Genomic DNA, 24,130 nt, shown 5'->3' with positions numbered 1-24,130 from the left:
ATCGACTGCCTGGAGGCGCGTGTGGATTCCCTTGAGCCGTGTGTTGCCTACTTAGAGTCGTGTGTGGACTGCCTTGGGCCAGGACCGGTGGACTGTCTGCGTCGTGTGCCGTTTCAGTCATTGGAACTCGGGTGATGCAACGCTCATTTGGCCATTGGCCGAATAAATGTGCCAACGTTGGGCCCGTGGTTGGTAACTGTTGGACCAAAGTTAGCCCCAACGTTTTACTTCGGATTACAGGTGAGGGCAATGCAGCCGGAGCTCACCTGGAAGTGACCAATGATGGTCCAGATGAGGCCCAGGATGAGCTTGGGGTTTCCGTCCACGATGTCATCACTGCGGATGTTCACCAGCTTCACCTGCGGAGCAGCCACGAGCATCATTTACCAGGTGCCACACTCTGCTGATGAAGACTCCGAGAAGTGGAAGCCAGTCCAGGGGTTTGCCTGTTGCTACAAACGCCACTGGGAGGACATTGTTCCAGGCCGATGGATTTGAACGGCACTTGGTTTTTTGTTGTTGACAAGAAAGCTCTGTATCATGGGACCTCCTTTGCCAGTACCAAAATATACTAATAGGGTTTTTCCCCTTTTTTTCTGGCAACAAAACTGACACCTTTTTGCAAGGAATCATGTTTACATTAACCACAATACTTGCAGTCAAATGCAAACAAAAAACAATACTCTGATAATTTATGCATTGTCCTTGAAACTGATTGGTCCACACCAGAGACAGCTTTCGTGCGCCTTTTGGCGTCATCTGGTCGAACACCATATGAGACTAGGCTCTAAAGAAAACCCTCTCTGGTGTGGACCAATCAGTTTCAAGGACAATGCATAAATGATCAGAGTATTGTTTTTTGTTTGCATTTTGACTGCAAGTATTGTGGTTAATGTAAACATGATTCCTTGCAAAAGGTGTCAGTTTTGTTGCCAAAAAAAAGGGGGAAAAACCCTATTAGAGAAGGATCTGTGTTTATTGTAGTTGTTTACGATTATGGAGGTATGTATGTTGAACTTCTTTCCCACTGTACATAGCCAACCGTGCTAATCTGAGGTGCGGGATTAATACTTTATTCAGCACTTCATTTCAGCCGGGTCGGATCTGTCCAAATCGGCAACGCGGAAATTATTTCCGCTCCCAGCACACCAAAGCCAGTTTATAGTTTGCTTGTGATCGATTGATTGACACAATTAGCCTTAAGCTGTTTTACAAGATGGACCACGCAGAGGGCCTTAGTGAAAAAAGGGAAGTTACACCGGCGAAAAAACCACAATGTTGCAGACACCGAGTAACGAACTCGATCGAGGGAAAACAACAACATCCCTCAAGTCACGCACCACTCAAGCAACACTTGACAGCAGGGCCAACACGGAAATATATAACAGCAACTCGCGTGGGCGGCTCGCTAACCACGCGCGCAAGAAAAAGGACATCTTAAAATCAAGGAAGGAATTTGAAAAGGCCAGGCAAGTTATGGTTGTGGCTACGAGGCACGTGTCTGCTTCAGTCTTCCAGCGACACAGAATATATTAACCCTGGATTTGTTATTATTATGATGATTCTATGTTTCAAGCGTCAAGGTACCTGTAGCGTGCGTTTGTGTGGAGTTCGGAGCGGGCGGCGCACTCACGTTTTGATTGCGCAGGAATTCCAGAGCGAACTGCACATTCTGGCGCTTGTGGAAAGCCATGCTGCCCTTCTCTCGCGGCTGCACACGCACGCGGAGAGGGGGTCACGCGTTAGCGGCGGCGTCACACTAACAGTGGGGGTCACGCACGTGGAGAGGGGGTCACGCGTTAGCGGTGGGGTCACACTAACATTGGGGGTCACGCACGCGGAGAGGGGGTCACGCGTTAGCGGCGGCGTCACACTAACAGTGGGGGTCACGCACGTGGAGAGGGGGTCACGCGTTAGCGGTGGGGTCACACATACATTGGGGGTCACGCACGTGGAGAGGGGGTCACGCGTTAGCGGTGGGGTCACACATACATTGGGGGTCACGCACGCGGAGAGGGGGTCACGCGTTAGCGGCGGCGTCACACTAACAGTGGGGGTCACGCACGTGGAGAGGGGGTCACGTGTTAGCGGTGGGGTCGCACTAACATTGGGGGTCACGCATGCGGAGAGGGGGTCACTCGTTAGCGGTGGGGTCACTCTAACATTGGGGGTCAAGCACGCGGACAGGGGGTCACTCGTTAGGCCGAGTCGCGCTAACAGTGGGGCTCACTGATCGGTGGGGTCGCAAATTAGTTCACGGCTCGGCGGCCACCCGAATAGACACGCGGCCACGACCCAGTGTGCACGACGCCATGTGAGTTAGCTGCCGTGCCATGCATGCACGTTGGTTCTATCACACCGTACGCAGCCAGCCGTGCTAATCGGAGGTGCGGGTGTGCTGGCTTTGTGTGCATTGTGCATTCGTGCGGTCACCAGCTTCTCTCCGGAGAGGACCTCCAGCAGGGAGATGAGGTTGTGTCCATCTCGCAGGTCCTCAAAGAGGTCGGAGATTTTAGCGTTCACCTGCAGGGGGAGAGAAAGAAGGAACTTTCGTACGGAATAACAACAACAAAAATGATAATAATTTAAACTCGTAATGCGCCGCCTCTGCACAGCATCAGCTCGCTCTCGGAGAGAGAGAGAGCGACTCGTGTTATGTACGTATGCTGAACTTCTTTCGCACCGTATGTAGCCAACTAATCGGAGGTATGGAGGAAGGACAACAAACTAAACACACACAAAAGTAGTTTTGAAGAATTGACTCAGTGGTGCGAGGAGGAACCACGAACAAACGGGAAAGGCGATCCTCTATATGTAAAGGTGTTTGCAAATGAACGAGTGTTTATGTGTGGGAAGAAACTGGGCTGCCCAGAGAAAACCCACACATGTGAGGGAGGGGGGGTGGTGGGGGCAGGCACCACTCTATCCCACAAAGCTTGGAACAGGTGGAGCTTAATCCACCACACTTGCTGGACCGCCTTCGGGCAAGCCAGAGTATGGAGTGCCCGACGTTTACGATCCGCGAGGGAGGGAAGCATGTGCCCAAATGACCCGGGAGGTACACGGACTCGTCAGAGATTGTGGAAGCTAGGCAGGGTTTAGCCTAGACGGTGCGGGCATGGGTTAAGGCCCGTGCCAGGCATGCCGGCACGTTGCAGGCGGTTTACGCGGTTGAGCCACGACACGACGTGGTTAAGCAGTCAGCAGAAGGCAGTGCAGCAAATTGTATTGTTGTTGTGGTGTACTTCTAAGCTCCCACCTGACCATCATGGATGAAGTATGGTCAAAACAGCCAACCCCCCCCCGCCCCACGACACGGTGCGAGGAAAGCATGATAATGCGAGCGACACATCTGCTATTCACATCGAGTTCAGCAGGAGGGGGCTCCAAACACCCCACCCATACATCTTGGCAGTGGGGGAAAAGCAATATACACCCACCCCCACCCCATATAGCCTTCATGGCTACTCCACATTTGATCCATTGACTACGCCACATAGGTCCACTGGTCTCTCTAATAATGTGCAGTGAAGAAGGGTTGTTGCCCGAAACGTCACCTATTAATTCTTGTTTTCGTGTTAAGGTCACAGTGTTATTAATGATGTGTTACTTTTATTAATGTCATGCATGCCTGCGTACCACTGCCAACGCAGCAGCAGCAGCAACAAGTATCACCAACCATCTGTCATTGCTCGGCGTGTGGATTGAGCGCCGTGGTTTGCAAGGGATGGATGTGTTGGGATGTTCGCAAGGGGTGGATGTGTTGGGATGTTTGCAAGGGATGGATGTGTTGGGATGTTCGCAAGGGATGGATGTGTTGGGATGTTCGCAAGGGGTGGATGTGTTGGGATGTTTGCAAGGGATGGATGTGTTGGGATGTTTGCAAGGGATGGATGTGTTGGGATTTTCGCAAGGGATGGATGTGTTGGGATGTTCGCAAGGGATGGATGTGTTGGGATGTTCGCAAGGGATGGATGTGTTAGGATGTTCGCAAGGGATGGATGTGTTGGGATGTTCGCAAGGGATGGATGTGTTGGGATGTTCGCAAGGGATGGATGTGTTGGGATGTTCGCAAGGGATGGATGTGTTGGGATGTTCGCAAGGGATGCATGTGTTGGGATGTTCGCAAGGGATGGATGTGTTGGGATGTTCGCAAGGGATGGATGTGTTGGGATGTTCGCAAGGGATGGATGTGTTGGGATGTTCGCAAGGGATGGATGTGTTCATGGGGGAGACGGGCATCTTTGCGCGTTCTGCTTCGTACGTTTTTGGGGGGGTTGGGGGGGGTGTGAGCCGTCTCGACCGTGCGTCGCGTCGTCTGCCGCCGTCACGTCTGTCTGGGAGTTGGGTTAAGGGTGTGGGGGGAGTGAAGTCTCTGGCTCGTCGTAATCACGGCAGACGCGACCCTGCCCATGTCAGCCGAACGCGCGCCACGCCCAATGTCAATCCGCCCTTGGCATCTTTGCCCACGTTGCACCGCCACCACCGCCAAGACAAAGATCCCCCGTGTAGCCTTAACAGACGGTGGGGTCAAGTGCTGTTAGCGAGTAGCACCTATGAAGGCCGGCACGGCACACGAGGGGGTGGGTGGCCAGAACCACGCCCGACCGCCTTTGTCTCCCTAGTGGCGATGTTTACACACCGCACCGGGTACTCATTTGAGGCTGAGTCGAACTAGGGAGAGGCTCAGGACCGAGTCCTGGTCAGTCGGCGTGGTTGGGTTGCGTCTGGTTGTCATTTTTTTCATGGATGCGGTTCCATTATTCGAGTCACAGTTTTTTTTTGTATTTGCAACAACGGAATGATTAAACCACGCCAGGTGGATCGTCAGGCAGCTCAGAGAGGCTCGCTCCTGGATCTGTCGGTTGCGAGTTCACATCCTGCTTGGGTGGGTTATCACACCAACCCACAACTTTCACATTACAATAGAATCAGGTAAAATGTTCCATGAAAAAAATATAGCAAGATGAGCAACGATAATCGTCGTACGACAACGATATGCAATTTGTACTTCGAGTATTTACGTTTAGTGATTTGCTTACTCCAATCGTGTTGTTTGTATTGTTTGTTGTTGCAACTTTCTGACCCACCCCTTACTGGACATGTGTGAAAAAGAGCTTCATAGCTCATCGGATTTCTCCGGGATAAAAAAAATATTCTGATATATAGATGTTGATAGAGCTAAACGGATGATTCTATCATCGTATATCGTAGTATCGGCGTATTGCGGCCACTACATAGAGTGCGTGGCGGTGGTGGTGGTGATGATGGTGGTGGTGATGGATGGGGAGTGGGGAGCGGTCGTGTAGTGGTTGCGCTACGAAACCCGGAGACCCGAATTCGACTCTCGCTCACGGCCAACATCGGTGACGATTATCTGAACCGGCCATAGGCCTCCCCTAGGTCGACTCAGCCTCAAATGAGTACCTGGTGCGGCGGTGTGTAAACAACGCCACTAGGGAGACAAAGGCGGTCGGGCGTGGTATTGACCATCCTCATCGTGTGCCTTTCCGGCCTTCATAGGTGCTCGCTAACAGCACTTGCCCCCAACAGTGTGCTAAGGTGATGGGGTGGGGGAGCCGTTGCGGCGGGGAGTACCTTCTGCAGGTGATTGTTCACCCACTTGGTGAAGGTCTTCTTCTGGACGCGCTCGCGCTCATCTGCAAACAGACAACAAGAACAACAACAACAAAATAAATACAAAGGCGCGGGTTGACGCAGGGGAAATGCTTGCGCGTGTGTTTGCTCGGTTGTCTGAACTTGTCAAGGCGATACGGGGCGCGGGGTGCGAGCGGTCTCTGTCTGTGCGCGTGTCGGGGGTGCGGCAGCGTTGCGGTTAGCACGCTGCGCTGCAAACCCGGCCGGCCGAGTCCGACTCACGGTGACGATAAACACATTGTCCTGCGGAGGGAGCTGGTAGGAACGTTGGGTTGCTCGGTCAATGGCCAGGGTCAACGGCGGCGTGGTGTATTCCGCAAATATGCCCGACTGTGAGGGCGGGCACAAGCCGGCGTGAGTAGGTTAAACGTTGAGTTTTATAAGGGCACCGCGGGGTGACCAGCCCCTCCCCACCCAGCCCCACCCCTCCCACCCCCCACCCAGCCCCACCCTCTCCACCCAGCCCCACCCTCCCTACGCAGCCCATCCCCACCCTCCCCTCCCCACCCAGCCCCTCCCTCCCCACCCAGCCCCTCCCTGCACGACGGACGGACACAATAATCCCCTGTGGGCTGGTGGAACCAGTGTGTTCCTACCAGTATTATCTGAACCTACGTCGACTCAGCCTGACATGAGTACAGCCTGACGTGCGGTGTGTGTGTGTATAAAGCATCAGCACCGGGGAGACAAAGGCGGCCGGGCGTGATGCTGTGTCACCGGCTTTCATAAGTGCTCGCTAACATCACAGTCTGCTAAAAGGCTACGTGTGGGATCCTTGTCTTTGTACAAACCCCTCCATGTGTTTTCTTAACCAACGATGAAGGGGAAGGTTGATGACACAACGCAGATGTTTCTGTGAGCGCTCACACACACCACCCACCGCCAAGCTCACCCACCCCCACGCTCACCCACCCCCACGCTCACCCACCACAACCCTCACCCACCACCACGCTCACCCACGCTCACCCACCCGCCCCCACGCTCACATTTCCATTCTCGCTGCTCGGGGCATTTGTTGAGGCGCGAAAGTCGGAAGTGTCAAAGGAGGTAATAGTTGGCAGCATCACGCCCGGCCGCCTTTGTATCTCCAGTGCGGAGAGTGGTTTGTTTTTGTTTAACACCGCACCAGGTACTCATTTAAGGTTGAGTCGACCTCGGGTCACCGGTTTCGTAGCGCGGTGCGCCAATAAGCCACCGCTCCCAAACGAACACACCCACACACCCACACACACTCACGTACTGTATTGACATTCACACTGACATGCACAGACAAAGATCCCCCGTATAGCCTTAACAGACTGGAGGGCCAAGTGCTGTGAGCGAGCACCTATGAAGGCCAGCACTGCACACGAGGGGGTGGGTGGCCAACACCACGCCCGGTCGCCTTTGCCTCTCCAGCGGCGATGTTTATATACCGCACCAGATACTCATTTGAGGCTGAGTCGGCCTAGGGGAGGCCCAGGACCGGTTCAGATATAATCGTCACCGGTGTTGGCCGTGAGCGGGAATCGAACTCGGGTCGCCGGGTTCGTAGCGCAGCGTAGCGCTAACCACTACACTATCGCTTACCACTGTATACGCATCTTGCCACGGTGGCGAGATGTTAACTACCTCGCCTGGTATACATGAGGTTCGGGGGTTCGCTGCCGATCTTGACGCCTGCTCTATATTTGGAGTTTGCGCGTCTGTCTCTCCGTGGTCGCGTGTATTTTTCTCCGGGTCCTCCGGTTTTCCCCTCCACATTTAGAATCATGCGTTTAGAGTGTTTTGGCTGCTGTACATCTCCATATGATGCGCCGCTTCCTGGAGGCATTATCTGTGGCCAGGTCGTTTCTGACAAAGAGCTATGATAGCTCAGTGGGCTTTACCCGATTAAAAAATAGAATAGTTTAGTTTAACTTGTGACCCCCATTTCATTCTCTAAAACTTAATATTTTAAGTTGAGAGTATTTCGCTGCTACTCGAAGTTTCCACACGATGATAAGCCACTTTGTTGAGCTATCATTTGTGGCCAGGTCTCTTCTGAAAATGAACTTCAATCGCTCAGTAGGCTTCACCTGGTAAAATAAAATAACATTTGTTTATAGTTTCGTTTATAGCATCGGCGTCTTGCGGTGCGATTGTCACCGTGTGGAGTTTTCTTGTCGGTATTGTGTTTGTGTACCAATGCCAGCGGCAGCAAGCAAGCAGCAACCGCGCATCACCGGATTATAATTCGTTCCGAATGGGTAACGTGACCCCATGCAATGATGCCGACAGGACAATCTGGATTGGATTGGGGGGGGGGGAACAAATGTAACGCAATTGAAGAAAGTACTGCAAGACAACCAATTTGCACGTAGTCACAGCCGGTAAACGTGGGCGAATCGATGATTTGCCCGTTGATTGATTGATTGGTGTCGTTAGTTGAATTCATCAATGTACAAGGTGCTTCAAAAAAACGTTAACGCTTCTGAGAATTTGCAACAATGCCGATAGTCCTATCTAAGTGTTAAAAACATGTTGAAGCACCCTGTCTTTCGATCCGCCTGCATGTACACACCTGCTGTATATCCACTGCTGGATGAGAGCCTCCCCCCACCAACTCCTCCGCCCTGCGGGTCGTGACTTTTGACCACCGCGTTGGTGAAGGCGAGCAGCATAGAACGTGGCAGCATAGAAGTGTAATAAACGACTTCCACGACACGTTGACACTTGCGTCCTTTCTTTATTAGTTATGACTGCACGGCTCCACACTCTCTTTATATGTCACCCTCTCTCTCTCGCCGCATGCACGAGCTCTCTGCTCCGTCGTTCCCACGCGGCTTCCCTCGTCTCTCGCTTCCCCGCGCACCGCTGGTCGACGGCTTCGCTCGCAGCTGCCACGTGGTCGGTGGCTGACGAGATGGCGGAGATGCAGTCCGGACCCAGGCGTCCACACCAAACCCCAAGTCCTCCTCCTGCCTCTCCTTATATCCTCCTTGGCGGAGCGAAGCCCCGCCTCTAACCACGCCCCCTTCAGAACCTTCTCGATGGTTCCCGCATGAACTTTGGCCCATGTCGAACCCGTAACCCTGATTGGCTATGACCGATGCGGCAATGCTTATGCAGCCCTCCGTATGTCGGTGTGCTCTCTCATTACAGAAGTACTCTGTGTGATGGTCGCAACGCAGTCCCGAAGCAGCCCCGTTGTATGTGTAATGCGGGCGTAAGCGACCTTCCGGATGTGACGTCACGGGGGGTGGAGTCATGTGACGTGGGGGGAAGGTTCGGGGCTTTAAGCGGGTAAACCGGAAGGGGAAGTCAGTCGGGGTGTGAGCGGAAAAGAGTGAGGCCACGGGGGCGAGTGTGGAGAGGGGGGGCGCCGACGGCCATCGGGAGCCAACCCCGAAGATAAGAGGAAGCTGCGGAGTGGTGTGCAGCTGCAGAGGAGACAGCCAGGAGGGCTGGGTGTTAGAGGCAGCGGTGTGGCTGCCAGGAGGAGCTGCAGAGAGAGAGAGAGAGAGGGGGCTGCTTGTTAGAGGCAGCGGTGTGGCTGCCAGGAGGAGCTGCGGAGAGAGAGAGAGAGAGCAAGAAGCCGTCAGAGCTGCGGAGGGAGAAGAGCAGCAGCGAGTACAGCCAAGGGGGGGCTGTGGGAGAGAAACAGCAGCGGAGCTGCTGTTGTGGATCGGGCCGACATTGGAGTCAGCACCGTGGAGAAGCTACAGAGTAAAGACAGCCGTGTGGGTGTACAGCACGAACCGAATAATAAAGGACACTGAGCCAGACATCGGGGTCCAGTCGTTTATTACACTGGTGTCGGAAGTGCAACGGCATGTCGAAACAAGTGAGGAAGAAAGTTAATCCGGCGCCTGCATCGGCTTCTTCGTCTGACGACGACGAACTCCCTCCAACCACGGATCCTGTTGGGGTGGTGGAGGAGAGCCCGGCTGAGGCGACCACGGGAACGGGAGTGGAGGATGTTGGCGCGGTGGCGGGTCCGTCGACATCATCAGACGCGGATCAACGATGGCAAGCGATGGCGGTACAACTGGAGGCACTTAAGGACGTCCTGGCGCATCTATGCCATCTCGTCGCGCCAGGGACGATGGATGATGCAAGTGGTGCTCCGCGGGCCGCCACGTTGCCTGTCCTGCCGCCGCCATTGCCCACGCGGCAAGAGGCCGCCATTTTGCGCGCTCCGTGGCGCCAAACCGCCATCTTGGCCACGCCGCGGGCCGACGCCATTTTGAATTTGCCATCACAACCACCACCATTGGAAGACGGCGGGAAGAGGAGTCGGAGTCGCCACCTTACAACGGTTAAAGAATTTTCCGTCGGTGGGGACTGGAGCGCGTTCGCCTGCCGCTTCTTGGCGGCGGTACGCACAGCAAGATGGACCGATGCGGAGGCTTTGGAGGTGTTGCCGACTCTCCTGGACGACGAATCTGTCCGATTCTTCCGTTCCATAACGACCGATAAGAAGGCAACTTTATGTGGTGTTTTTCAAGAAATGGCCGATGCTTATGAGCCACCAGATGATGCGCATCGGCGATTCGCTCAACGACAACGAGCACCAGAGGAGTCGCCCGTGGCGTTCAGGGGTGCGGTGCTGGAGCTGGCCATGGCAGCTTATCCTGAGACGCCACAGGACCTGCTCGAGCCTCTCATATTAGGGAAAATGTTGGAGCTGTCTCGGGATCTAGGGATCCCCATGCCTGTGTGTGGGCATGAGAAGCTAACTTCCCGGACGGCTGCTAAGTGTCTCGATGCGCAATTCAACCTCCGTCGCTGGAAACAAGTGACGGCGTGGACGGGGGGGCCCGTCAAAGAAGGGGATGCGCTGGGGTGGATCCCTGCGCAGGCCGTCTATGTTCCGGATGACCGGGGCCCTCAACAACTGACGGCTGCCTCCGCTCCATGGACGGGACGCGGCGGGCCGAGACCGCGCGCGGTGCTACCAGAACGGGGCCGTCAGGAGGCGAGGCCTGCGCTTCGGCGCAACGAGGCCGAATGTTTCCGCTGCGGGCGTAGGGGCCACTACGCCAGAGACTGCTGGGCCCGCTTCCCGGCTCCGCCGCAGCAGGAGGCCTCGGCACCGGTCAAGTCGGCTAAAGATCCTCCGAAACGGGCATGTCGGCACGCACCAGACACTCGGCAAGGCTTTCCACCTCACCCACCACCTGTGTTGCGCGATCCTATTGTTGTTGTTAAAGAAAGGCCATCGACGGGGCCTTGTCATTCAGTTACGCAGTGGCGCAAATTGGCACGGAGAGTTGTCGCGGCCGCCACGGGTTCGTCCACTGTACCGGGGTCCATACAAGGTGTGGACGTGCGCATTTTGGTCGACTCGGGGGCGTCTGCGACTATTATATCGGATGTCATTTTCCATCTGTTGGGCATTCCGTCGGGGGCTGTGCGTCCGGTTTATGGGTCGTGCGTCGCTGCGAACGGGGGTAGCATGGGCATCGTGGGTCAGGTGGATGCTAAGATATCTATTGGGGATGTGTCGGCCTCGGGTGTTGTGTTGATATCGAGATCTTTGGCGGTTCCTTGTTTGTTAGGCACCGATTTTTTGGCTAAGATGCCCATTTTGATCAAAATCAATGAGAATTGTATTGAACTGCCGGGGGGCCGTCAAATCTCGTTTCTGCCGTCGCCCTGGGGGCGACCTGCTTCGGCCGTACAAGTGCAGGCGCTGTCCGTCGCATCTGTGGACATCCCACCTGGTACACAGATGCTTATACCCTTGCGGTATCGGAAGCCCCTGCCTGATCGGCTAGGAGCAGTAGGGGTCTTGTTGTCACCGTCCGCCACGATAACAACCGGGTTGGCGTTAGTGGGGGCACAGACCATCGTCCGGCCGGATCAATTACCGTTTTTACAGGTGCTTAATGCGGGGGGAGAAAACGTCCGTGTCCCGGCCGGTACGGTTGTGGCACATGCCACTACGGCGTTTGCGACCCATGATTGTCCACATAGCCGGGGAGTTGTTGCTGGGGTTTCCGAGCCAAGGAGTTCGGATGATCGTTGGGTTGCTCATTTATGTGACGAAAATTCTTCCCTGTCCATGGAGCAACGTGGTGCGCTGCGTAAATTGTTGTTGACGTATTCCGATGTGTTCAGCTCCGATGATTTGGATTTGGGCCGCACTTCCTTGCTTTACCATCACATTGAGACGGGCGATGCTGCCCCTATTCGATTAAATTCGCATCGGATGAGTCCTGCGGAGCGAGAACACGTACGGGGGGCAGTGGAAGACATGTTGGCTGCGGACATTATATCGCCATCTAACAGCCCATGGGGCGCTCCAGTCGTCTTGGTTAAGAAGAAGGATGGCAAATTGCGATTTTGTGTTGATTTCCGCAAATTGAATAAGATATCGGTGGCAGATGCGTACCCCCTGCCGCGTATGGATGACTCCCTCGACGCATTGTCGGGGGCTAAGTTCTTTTCCACACTGGACCTCTCTTCGGGATTTTGGCAGCTTCCCCTTGACGAGTCCTCACGGGAGAAAACCGCATTCCGTACGCCGCAGGGGTTATTTCAATTCAACTGTCTCCCGATGGGATTGAATGCGGCCCCTGCTACATTTCAAAGATTGATGGAGCTCGTTTTGACGGGGTTGCAGTGGGAGACATGTCTTATATATTTGGACGATATCATTGTCTTCAGCCGCACATTCGATGAACATTTGACGCGGCTGGAGACAGTGTTCACGAGGATGCGTTTTGCCAAATTGAAATTCAAACCAAAGAAATGTCACCTACTGCAACGGTCCGTCCGCTATTTGGGGCACATTGTGAGCGCTGAGGGAGTGTCCACGGATCCGGAAAAGACGGCGTGCGTCCGGGATTGGCCGACTCCGGCCACCGTGGGGGATGTTCGGCGGTTTTTGGGATTTGCCTCGTATTACCGAAGATTCGTGCCGGGTTTTGCGACGATTGCGAGGCCTTTGCATCTCCTTACGGGTAAAGGACGGAAGTTTGTTTGGGGACAGCCGGAGGAGGCGGCCTTTCGGAGTCTGCGTGATCTATTGGCCACGGCCCCAACATTGGATTATCCCGATTTCGATCACCCATTCATTCTTGATACGGACGCGAGTGACACAGGTATTGGGGCGGTGTTATCACAGTCTAAAGGGGGTGTAGAGCGTGTCGTGGCGTATGGTAGCCGAGTCTTGTCTCCTGCGGAAACCCGCTACTGTGTCACTCGCAGAGAACTATTGGCGGTTGTTTTTTTCCTACGCCAATTTCGACCATACCTCTACGGTCGTTCTTTTATTGTGCGTACGGATCATGCGGCCTTGCAATATGCCCTTAAAATTGACCAGCCATCCGGACAGTTGGCACGTTGGTTGGACACGCTACAGGAATTTTCCTTCCAAATTCAACATCGGAAGGGAGTGCGCCATGCGAACGCTGACGCACTTTCCAGATTACCGCGGCGCGCCCCTTGTAAATGTGAGTCGGGGACGCATAGGTGTTCGCCGATTCCAAACCCCCCTCAGCCGCTCACGTTGGCCGTCGAGAAGTCGGACACTCCGATGGAACCGGGACCGGCTGACGGGGTTTTGAATCTGCCGCGGTCTGTCTGGATCCGGGAACAGATGATGGATGAGTCATTGGTGTCCTTGCGGAAGCGGTCTGCTAAGGACAATGGGAGTCCGAGTACGGCTGTGGGGCCGCAAACCACTCTCCGAGATGGTCTGCTTATGTGGCGGGAGGGGTTCCAGGAACGTTGGCGCCTGGTGGTACCAACGTCCTTGCGGTTCGAGTTGATTAGAACCCTCCATTGTGACACTCTCTTACATTTAGGGGTGCAGAAGACCTTGTTGACGTTGCAACGTCATTATTTTTGGCACGGCATGGCAACAGATGTCGTAGGGCACGTGCGCGCGTGCCCTGCGTGTGCACAACGTAAGCCGCCGAAACATCCTTACGTGCCGCCTCTCCAGTCGATTCAGGTGTCTCGAGTCAATGAATTGGTGGCACTGGACATATTGGGACCTTTTCCACCATCGGCGAGGGGTAATAAATATTTGCTGGTAGGGGTTGAGTACCTCTCCCGTTGGCCGATGGCCTGGCCGTTGCCCGATCAGTCGGCCGCGGCCATTACCGACGCCTTTTTGTTTGGATATATTATGGATAAGGGGGCGCCTGAGAGACTCCTCACGGACCAGGGCAGGAATTTCTCTTCTAAATTATTGGCGGAAGTGTGCGCGGGCCTTGGGACTAAGAAAGTACGGACATCCCCATACCATCCGCAGACGGATGGTATGGTTGAACGGCTGAACAGGACATTGTCTGCCATGCTTTGCCATACCGTGAGTGAACAACAATCAGATTGGGATCTGCACATCCCCGGGGTGCTTTCGGCGTACAGGATGACGCCTCATGCGGCTACAGGATATTCGCCGTTTTACCTTATGTATGGTCGGGAAAACGTGCCGCCGGTGGATGTGCAATTGGGAACTGGGGTGAAGGGACCTCGGAAACCACTTCCTGAATACATTCAGGACACGGTTCGCCGAGTCACGGAGGCGCGGGAGAATGCCCGCGTGGCTACGGCCAAAGCCCAGGCCCGGAACGAGCGATATGCGCGACGGTCTGAGGGGGAGTGCCCTTGGAAGGTTGGGGACCTAGCCTGGCTTCATTGTCCACAGGTACGTCCGGGGACCTCGCCGAAATTGCACAAACCCTGGCATGGTCCCGTACGCCTCATTGCGGTTCCCAACCCACAGACAGCACGCGTCCAGATTGGGTCTCGTCGCTGGGTTGTGCATACGTCGCGCTTGAAACCATATGTTGCTCCCTTACATGATGCGTCATCCCCCAATGTTGCCTTGCCGGGGTCTGTTGCTGCTGACTCTCCCCTGCCTGCGTCCATTGATTTTGCTAGAGCGCCTGTCGTACCTGTTCCAGACAGGCCGGCCGTGACATTGCGGGGGACGAGGGGCCCTGCTCGGAGGACGCCTGCCAGGTCTGCGGGACCTTCGAGCCCTGCAGCCCTTCCGACCCAGCTGCGGGCACGGTCACAGGACAAGCCCAAGACTAACTCTTTAGAGACACGGGACGGCGGTGGACTTCCAGCTGCGACAGGGGGATTACCCCCTGTCGTTCCTCGACTTTCATCGCGTTCCCGTTCTGCGAGTGGGCCGCCGACCGTCCGGGACGGGCCGGCGACCCGCACACGTTCCAAATCGCTTACGTTTCGTTGAGTGTTGTTGTCTTGTTATTTTCTTCTTACAATTGTATTTATTGCATGCTTTTTGTACGTTCGTTGATGTTAATTGCGTTGTTGTTGTTGTTCTTGCTGTTACATTGTATGCTTAGTGTCCTTTAGGGGGGGAAGCTCGGTTCGCCGCATTACGATTTGCTATTGGTCAGCCGAGGTCGGCTGGGATTTTTCTACGGGGGAGGGTGGTGTAATGCGGGCGTAAGCGACCTTCCGGATGTGACGTCACGGGGGGTGGAGTCATGTGACGTGGGGGGAAGGTTCGGGGCTTTAAGCGGGTAAACCGGAAGGGGAAGTCAGTCGGGGTGTGAGCGGAAAAGAGTGAGGCCACGGGGGCGAGTGTGGAGAGGGGGGGCGCCGACGGCCATCGGGAGCCAACCCCGAAGATAAGAGGAAGCTGCGGAGTGGTGTGCAGCTGCAGAGGAGACAGCCAGGAGGGCTGGGTGTTAGAGGCAGCGGTGTGGCTGCCAGGAGGAGCTGCAGAGAGAGAGAGAGGGGGCTGCTTGTTAGAGGCAGCGGTGTGGCTGCCAGGAGGAGCTGCGGAGAGAGAGAGAGAGAGCAAGAAGCCGTCAGAGCTGCGGAGGGAGAAGAGCAGCAGCGAGTACAGCCAAGGGGGGGCTTTGGGAGAGAAACAGCAGCGGAGCTGCTGTTGTGGATCGGGCCGACATTGGAGTCAGCACCGTGGAGAAGCTACAGAGTAAAGACAGCCGTGTGGGTGTACAGCACGAACCGAATAATAAAGGACACTGAGCCAGACATCGGGGTCCAGTCGTTTATTACATATGCAATGATCGTGGTGGGGGTCACCCAACCCAAAGGACAACTGATACTCAAAGGTTTTTTCGGCAAAGTCACGTAGGTAAAAAATTATAATAATAAAATAATAGTAAATGAAAATAACTAAATTAAATCACGACGTTTCGGAGGCAACTCAAGTCTCCGTCTTCAGGTGGGACCGTCACAGCCAAATTTACTGTATCAAGTGAAGGGGAATCCAAGAGACAAGATCCTTAATTCTAGATTTGAAGCTTTCATGACTGCAAAGATTCATATTCTTAGGTTTTTTCGGTTAAGTCACGTAAGTAAAACATCAAAATAAAAATAAAATAAAAAATCACGACGTTTCCGAGGCAACACAAGTCTCCGTCATCAGGTGGGACCGTCACAGCCGAATTAGCTGCATCAAGTGAAGCAATGATTCAAGATGTAATCCCTTATAAGCAAGTTGAAGGGAGGTGGAGAGGGGGGGAGAGCTTATCAGACTGTGGTAGCCAATGAATGGAAACGTATCGGGAGGGAGGAGGAGCGGTGATCAAAGACTGCACGTAGTGCTCAACACAATGAATGAACACGTGTCCTCCTCCCTCCCGACACGTGTCCATTCGTTGTGTTGAGCACTACGTGCAGTCTTTGATCACCGCTCCTCCTCCCTCCCGATACGTTTCCATTCATTGGCTACCACAGTCTGATAAGCTCTCCCCCCCTCTCCACCTCCCTTCAACTTGCTTATAAGGGATTACATCTTGAATCATTGCTTCACTTGATGCAGCTAATTCGGCTGTGACGGTCCCACCTGATGACGGAGACTTGTGTTGCCTCCAAAACGTCGTGATTTTTTATTTTATTTTTATTTTGATGTTTTACTTACGTGACTTAACCGAAAAAACCTAAGAATAGACAAGATCCTATATACTGGTTAAGGGGAGGGGGGAGGAGCTTATCTAAATGTGGCAGTCAGGGACTGGGAGGGGGTGGGCGGGGCTAGAGGGGAAGGTGGGCGGGGCTAGAAGGGAATGTGGGCGGGGCTAGATGGGGAGGTGGGCGGGGCTAGAGGGGAAGGTTGGCGAGGCTAGAAGGAAAGGTGGGCGGGGCTAGAAGGGGAAGGTGGGCGGGGCTAGAGGGAAAGGTACAGCTGTTCAGCACCTCCGCAAGAATTACAGCCGGTGTTGGCTTCCAAAACCAAAAAAAAATAGCAGCATTGTTAAACGCTGGGGATGTCAACAACTCGGTAAAATAGACTAGTACCTGTCAAATAAGATGGTACAAATATGCGCAGTTAAATATTTGTTACATGGTTAATAACATCTTTCCAATGATTGCTCAATTTGTACCCATCATCAGTCACGAAAACTTCAAATCTAGAATTTACTGACACTCAAACCCGCTGAGCTTGCTCGGTCTCACGAGATCCAGCGAATTCCCGTCGATTTGGTCACAAGCAGACGCCGCATAACTTTGTGCGATTATCATCGTTGTCGATCAAGAGCTGCTCACTCAAAGGTCTCCCAGTACGCTGATAACAACAAAAACACACACGTTCTTCAATAACAGTGGCCTTAAAAGGAAATGTCTACATGGTTGCCTAAAATCCATGCCACGTCGGATTATATTTATTTTAACAAATCACATAGGGCTATTTTCTTTAGTTTAACAAATGTTAAAAGTGACTGCCATTAACATTAAAACGCATGATGGCTTTTCTGAGGGATGAAAATACAATATATCTGTCAGGGTAAACCACATTATTAACGTCTTCAGCAACTGATCGATGCACACTGCCAAATTTAACACACATGCCAAACTAATAGAACTCGTTCGTCTTAAGTAACATTTTCTTAACATAGTTTTAATTTCATCTGAAAAGGAAGAGTAAAAATAGATGTTAATGATAATAGATAGATGATTAACTTAAGCAAAAATAAAATAAAATCCAGTGTTAAATGAAATAACCCTGTGTCCTGACTTTTCGACCACCCTTTACAATAGGCGACGTTTCAAGCAATGGCCCTTCTTCACAGCAGACAGATTGTGTCTCGTTTTTGGCTAACGGCGCTTTTTCATCGCATCCTGAGTGATGAAGAAGGACCATTGCCTGAAACGTCGCCTATTTTATATTTATATTTTCCCCTTTTAAGGCCACGCAGTGTTCTTGACGAATGTGTTTGAGTAGTAACTACTCTTTGGTTCTTTCGGAAAAGTCACGGAGAAAATGTTTTAATTAAATAAAAATAGAATACGACGTTTTGATTGCAACACAACCAACCATCATCAGGTACAAATGAATGAAAAAACAAACACAGTAAACTTGGAAATATAATGCAATACAACACAGAGTCGGCCAACACAACAGTCAATACCCCACCTGGTTGATTACGTTCTTCCAAAGATTGCTAAATTTGAGAGAGAGAGACAAAACATAGACACGAAGACACACACAGACAGACACACAAGCAGAGAGAGACTCACACAGAGCCACACAGAGAGAGACACACACATAGGCACACAAGCTTTGAATATAGTTTGTTTGAGTAGTTTTTTTGTTAATTGTGCACCACTGCCAATGTAGCAGAAGCAGCAGCAGCATCGCCGAATCGCGGACGCCACAGTGGCTGGGAGATGTTATTTCCCTTGCCAGGTATACAGGAGGTCGTGAGTTCGATCCCGACACTGACACCTTTATATTTGGAGTTTGCATGCTCTCCTCGAGGTCGCTTGTATTCTCTCCGGGTCCTCTGGTTTCCATTTTTACATTTATAAGAAACACGCGTTTCGATTGTTTGGCTGCTACAAATGTCCACGTGATAAGCCACTTCGTTGTGCTATCAATACCTCAGTGGGATTTACCTGGTAAATAAAATCGTTTAAATTTTGATGTAAAGCTTTCGTGACTGCAGGGATTCATCTTCTTGGTTCTTTCGGTAAAGTCACGTAGAAGGGAAATAATAAAAAATATACAAATACAGTAAAACATAATAAAATGCAATTCTCACGACGTTCCGGCCACAATGCAAGCAGCCGTCCTCAGGTGAAGAACAGCGCTGTCAGAAAGACAGCGTCCGACGCTGTCTTCACCTGAGGACGGCTGCTTGCGTTGTGGCCAACACGTCGTGAGAATTGCATTTTATTATGTTATATTTTTATTATTTCCCTTCTACGTGACTTTACCGAAAGAACCAAGAAGATAAAATCGTTTAGTTTTTAGTTTACTCGCTAACAGCACTTGCCACCAAACGTCTGTTAAGGCAATACGGGGGGGATATTTCTTGCCAATGGTATGTGTGGCCAGTAGCCAAACACGTGCGCTTAGAGGATTTGGCTGCGATAAATGTCTACGTGATGAGAAGCCACTTGGCTGAGCTATCGTTTGTGGCCAGGTCGCTTCTTAAAAAGAGCGACATAGCTCAGTGGGCCTTACCTCGTAAAATAAAACTTAGCGGTTAGTCAGTTTAACACGTAGGCTTTCGCGAACAATATCATCCATAAGAGGTTTTTTTTTAGGTTAGATCGCGTAAATCTTTAAATGTGTCATTAAACCCGCCACCACCCGACACAGCCAACTAGTAAGGGTTGTCATGTAAACAGAACGTGGCCAATTCGTCACGAGTACAGCACGCCGGTGTGTTGGAGAGCCAAGCCACAATATTTACAATCCGAGTATCAGACGACAGCCAGATTTTAACGACACATTAATTAAAAAAAAAACCTCTATTATGAAAAATAAAATGTCAATGGTTTTAATTCGTCTCTTCCATTTGACTTAAGGGAAGTTCGCTGGGCTGCACGGTCCGTGCTGGTTTTTAAAATCATTTATATTAAGTTCGCTTGCTTGCTTAGGACCGTGCAAATCTTTCGGTCGTTTTTTAACCCACTTCCCGTGATCCAATCGAGCTGACATTTTGCACACAGACTCGTTGTGCGTGACAATGCATTTTCGTGAAAAAATGTTTCCAAAATGTTACACTGTTTAGGGAAAATAATTTAAATATTTAATTACCAATTGTTTAATGCTGCCAGACAATCATCTGACCCATAGGTGGCAGCCATCTCAAGCCAGAGGACGAGAGGACTCTAGCCGCCCCGATGCCACGCATATGAAGGATTTATAGTGAAAAACTTTGTTTTTACGGGTTTACTTGTTTCTCTTCCAGTTCACGCATCCGCATTCTCAGAATCCGCATCTGATTTGGTGTTTGGACACAAAAGGATTCTGAATCTGACTGACGTGTTTTTCTATCCCCCCCCCCATCGCGGAGGAGTTTTCAGAACCAAGGTTGCATTCCTGGCATTCTTGTCACTAGCCTCCCCCTCGTCGCGCATGAGCAAACCAGAATGCCCCCTTGATTGTCTCTGTTTGCAGCCAGATTGTACCGATACGACTGCCCAGTGGCCTCGCTATCGAGCACGCAGGCGGTACAACTGCACTGGAGCACCCCACGCGCTGAAGGGGGCCATGATGAGATGGAGTGGTGGGGGGGAGGGACAGCCTTCCCCCCCACCACCCCCCAAATCATTCCTCGCACCAGGAGCTATACCAGCCATGCAACTCAGCTCACTTGGTTAAGTGTCTGCATGCAGTGTGTGCACTATTTATGCAATGGGTATGTATAATGTACGTCTGTATGCTACGTATGTGATGTAAGTACATCTTGTGTGTGTGTATATATGGTGTGTCTGTGTATAGACTATAGGGTATCGATGTGGAGTGTGTATGATGTGTTAATATTACGTGTCAATTGCAGTTGCGTAGCTGTGGAGTGTGCAGGCGATGCAACTGCAAAACTTGCTCTGGTGGCTAGACCCTAAAGAAGGCAGTCTGTGGTGGAGACCAAGCAGGTTCAAAGACAATGTATACATTACCAGGGCATCTTCTTGGTTCTTTCGGTATAGTCACGTAGAAGGGAAATAATAAAAAATAAAACATAATAAAATACAATTCTCACGACGTTTCGACGCTGTCTTTCCGACAGCCCTGTTCTTCACCTGAGGACGGCTGCTTGCGTTGTGGCCGAAACGTCGTGAGAATTGTATTTTATGATGTTTTATTTTTATTCTTTTATTATTTCCCTTCTACGTGACTTTACCGAAAGAACCAAGAAGATGAATCTCTGCAGTCACGAAAGCTTTAAATCGAAATTTACCAGGGCATCTTTTTTGTTGTTTGGATGTTCAGCACAAGTAAGTGTGGTTGATGCAGACATGATTCCTCGCGAAACGGTTCCTGTTTGGTGTTTGAACATCTCAACACTTTGATTTAAAGCTTTAGGGACTGCAGCAATCCATACTCGTTGGTTCTTTCGGTAAAGTCTACTTCAGCAATTTTTTCTTGCTGTGGTTGTCGCACCTGATGACGATTGTTTGTGTTGCCATCGAAACGTCGTGATCTATTATTTCTCTACCTACGTGACTTTACCGAAAGTACCGAATATTATCTCAACACCTGTTTTATTGCCAGAAAGGGTAAACAACATTCTTATACTTTGATACTGGCAAACAAAGGTCCCATATAAAACTGATACTTTTTTTTATTTTACCAGGTAAGGTCCACTGAACTATATAGCTAATTTTCAAAAGCGACCTGACCACAAATGATAGCTCAACGAAGTGGTTTATCATCATGTGGAAATGTACAGCAGCCAAATACTCTAAACGCGTGTTTCTAAATGTGGAGGTAAACACCATAGGACCCTGAGAAATATCCACGCGACCACGAAGAGAGACACGCAAACTCCAAATATGCAGCAGGCATCAGGGTCGGGATCGAACCCACGACCTCCCGTATACCAGGCGAGGTAGTTAACATCTCCTAGCCACCGTGATGATGATGATGATGAGAGAGAGAGAGAAAGACACGCAAACTCCAAATATGCAGCAGGCGGCAGGGTCGGGATCGAACCCACGACCTCTCGTATACCAGGCGAGGTAGTTAACATCTCCTAGCCACCGTGATGATGATGATGAGAGAGAGAGAGAAAGACACGCAAACTCCAAATATGCAGCAGGCGTCAGGGCCAGGATCGAACCCACGACCTCCCGTATACCAGGCGAGGTAGTTAACATCTCCTAGCCACCGTGATGATCATGTGAGAGAGAAAGACACGAAAACTCCAAATAATCAGCAGGCGTCAAGGTCAGGATCGAACCCACGACCTCCCGTATAACAGGCGAGATAAATTTCGATTTAAAGCTTTCGTGACTGCAGCTTCTTGGTTCTTTCGTTTTATGTTTTATTTTATTATTTTATTATTTCCCTTCTACGTCACTTTACCGAAAGAACTAAGAAGATGAATCCATGCGAGATAGTTAACATCTCACCACCGTCCGGTCACCAATTACTGTCCAATAAAAAAAATAAACCCATCACATCAAATGTGGCATTTAATTTTACTTGCAGCTCGGTAACGTTTCAAGTCTCGTTTGGTTGACCTGGGTTGAACGGGGCATTATTTGGAGCGAGTATGCAATACGTGGCCCCTAGTGTGGACAAAGATGCCTTAATTCTAGATTTGAAGCTTTCGTGACTGCAAGGATTCATATTCTTAGGTTTTTTCGGTAAAGTCACGTAGGTAAAAATTTTAAATTAATAAAATAAAAATAAAAATCACGACGTTTCGGAGGCAACACAAGCTTCCGTCTTCAGGTGGAACCGTCACAGCACGATTGCTGTATCAAGTAAGAGAAATTCCAAGAAAACCGTCCTTGTATATATACTGGTTGAGGGTGGGAGGAGCCAAGGCAGGCACCTGGATATTATTATTATTGCGAAGTTGGTGGGTCGTGATTTTTATTTTATTTTTTATTTTGCTTTTATTAATTTAAATGTTTTACCTACGTGACTTTAACGAAAAAACCTAAGAATATGACAAAGAGGACATCAGAAGCGATTTCACAAGTCGTTCCGTGACGTCATCTTCTTCCACGGACCTTCTGATACTGGGCGATGCGCCGCGAGCGACGGAGCTGCGACGAGCGCGCCGCATGTCGTCAACTCGCGACGTGACACCGACAGAACACTTCGAATGTAATTGGAAAGAAAGAAAAACCTCCGAAGGGTTGTGAGCAGCGACAATGTAGTGCATGCGACGCGATTTCTAGACAGCAAAAGGGCAAAATCGTGACCCAGGGTGTGGTCCTCCCATCATGCCGTGCGTGTGATGACATGACATTGCCACGTGTATGAGGCACACACTCATTGTTATCGACCAGCCACTCAGAGACGAAATCAGCAAGAAGCTGGACTGTCGAACTAATCAAGGAGCTCAACGCATTCGTCAATAACACCGCAGCCTTAATAGGAAACAAAATCAAATCTATAGGAGGCAACGTGTTGATCAACAGCTGTTCTTCACAACGTGCTATGAAGTCGGGCCACTGCTTGTTCGCCCACTGCCAAAGCAAAAGCAGCATCACCAATCCCATGCGTTTGATTAATCAAGCAACGATTATTCCACCGAGTGTCGGTTCGAACACCCGACGAATCGGATATCGCGAAAATACTTGGGAAAAAATCATGTCTGATCTCCGTTCCCACGGGTGCCGCTGGACGGGAGGTGATGGAAGAGGCCTGTAAGGGGCCCCAATGCATTTTGAAGGGGGTTATCGACCACAATAGGGGAGTCAAGTAAATTTCGATTTAAAGCTTTCGTGACTGCAGGGATTCATCTTCTTGGTTCTTTCGGTAAAGTCACGTAGAAGGGAAATAATAAAATAATTAAAATAAAACATGATAAAATACAATTCTCACGACGTTTCGGCCACAACGCAAGCAGCCGTCCTCAGGTGAAGAACAGGTCTGTCGGAAAGACAGCGTCTGAATGTTTAATTATTATTTTATTATTTCCCTTCTACGTGACTTTACCGAAAGAATCAAGAAGATGAGTCAATTATAATTTGTAGGAAATTATCGTCCCAGCTCTCGGTCACATGATGTTCGGCAACAGCTCGCCCGCTCTCAGTATTGCTGCTCTCAGAGATATTGATAACTGTAAAAAAAGAAAAATTTCTTTGGATCTTTTGGTAATGTCACGTATGTAGGTTTTTTTGTTATTTTATTTCAACCTATCTACGTGACTTTACCGAAAGACCCAACGAATATGAATTCCTTCAGTCACGACAGCTTGCAGTCAAGATTTATATATGTACATCAATTGTTCTCATTGTTGCAGCAAAGGAACTCGCGCTGCCAGACGCAAATGCAGCCCAATGCTCCGAGGCTAAACGCATCAGTGCGCTGACGTTTCTTGTTAACTTTTATTTTAAATACGTTTTAAAAGCCATGTAAAATACCTTTGAATGTTGTATATCCGCAGCATGGTTAGGTGGAGATAAAGTCAAATCTAAAAGGGTAGATTTGGCCCAAGGCAGACACACCCCGCCTCCTGCCCCGGGTAGGAATGCACGTGTGTGTGGGAGTTGTGTGTGAGGGGAGCGGTGGTGAGCGCACTGCGCTACGAACCTGGCCACCCGAGTTCCATTCCCGATCACGACCAACACCGGTGAT

General features: G+C 51.0%; 1 protein-coding gene across 1 annotated transcript in view; it reads right to left on the bottom strand.

Annotated features, from left to right (window-relative positions):
• Window positions 1-224: 224 nt before the first annotated feature.
• Window positions 225-24,130, bottom strand: part of LOC144947022 (spectrin beta chain, erythrocytic-like) — a 31,340-nt gene continuing 7,434 nt past the window's right edge. The window contains exons 2-5 of the mRNA XM_078876156.1: window positions 5,599-5,660; window positions 2,434-2,523; window positions 1,634-1,711; window positions 225-359 (exon numbers count right to left, since the gene is read on the bottom strand). Coding sequence (XP_078732282.1) covers window positions 225-359; window positions 1,634-1,711; window positions 2,434-2,523; window positions 5,599-5,660 — 365 coding nt within the window. The remainder of the gene's footprint in view (window positions 360-1,633; window positions 1,712-2,433; window positions 2,524-5,598; window positions 5,661-24,130) is intronic.

This window comes from Lampetra fluviatilis, chromosome 2, assembly GCF_964198595.1.
Source record: "Lampetra fluviatilis chromosome 2, kcLamFluv1.1, whole genome shotgun sequence".
Taxonomy (NCBI): Eukaryota; Metazoa; Chordata; class Hyperoartia; order Petromyzontiformes; family Petromyzontidae; genus Lampetra; species Lampetra fluviatilis.
Note: the sequence above shows the minus strand (reverse complement) of the source record. Positions and strands in the feature narration are given on the sequence as shown.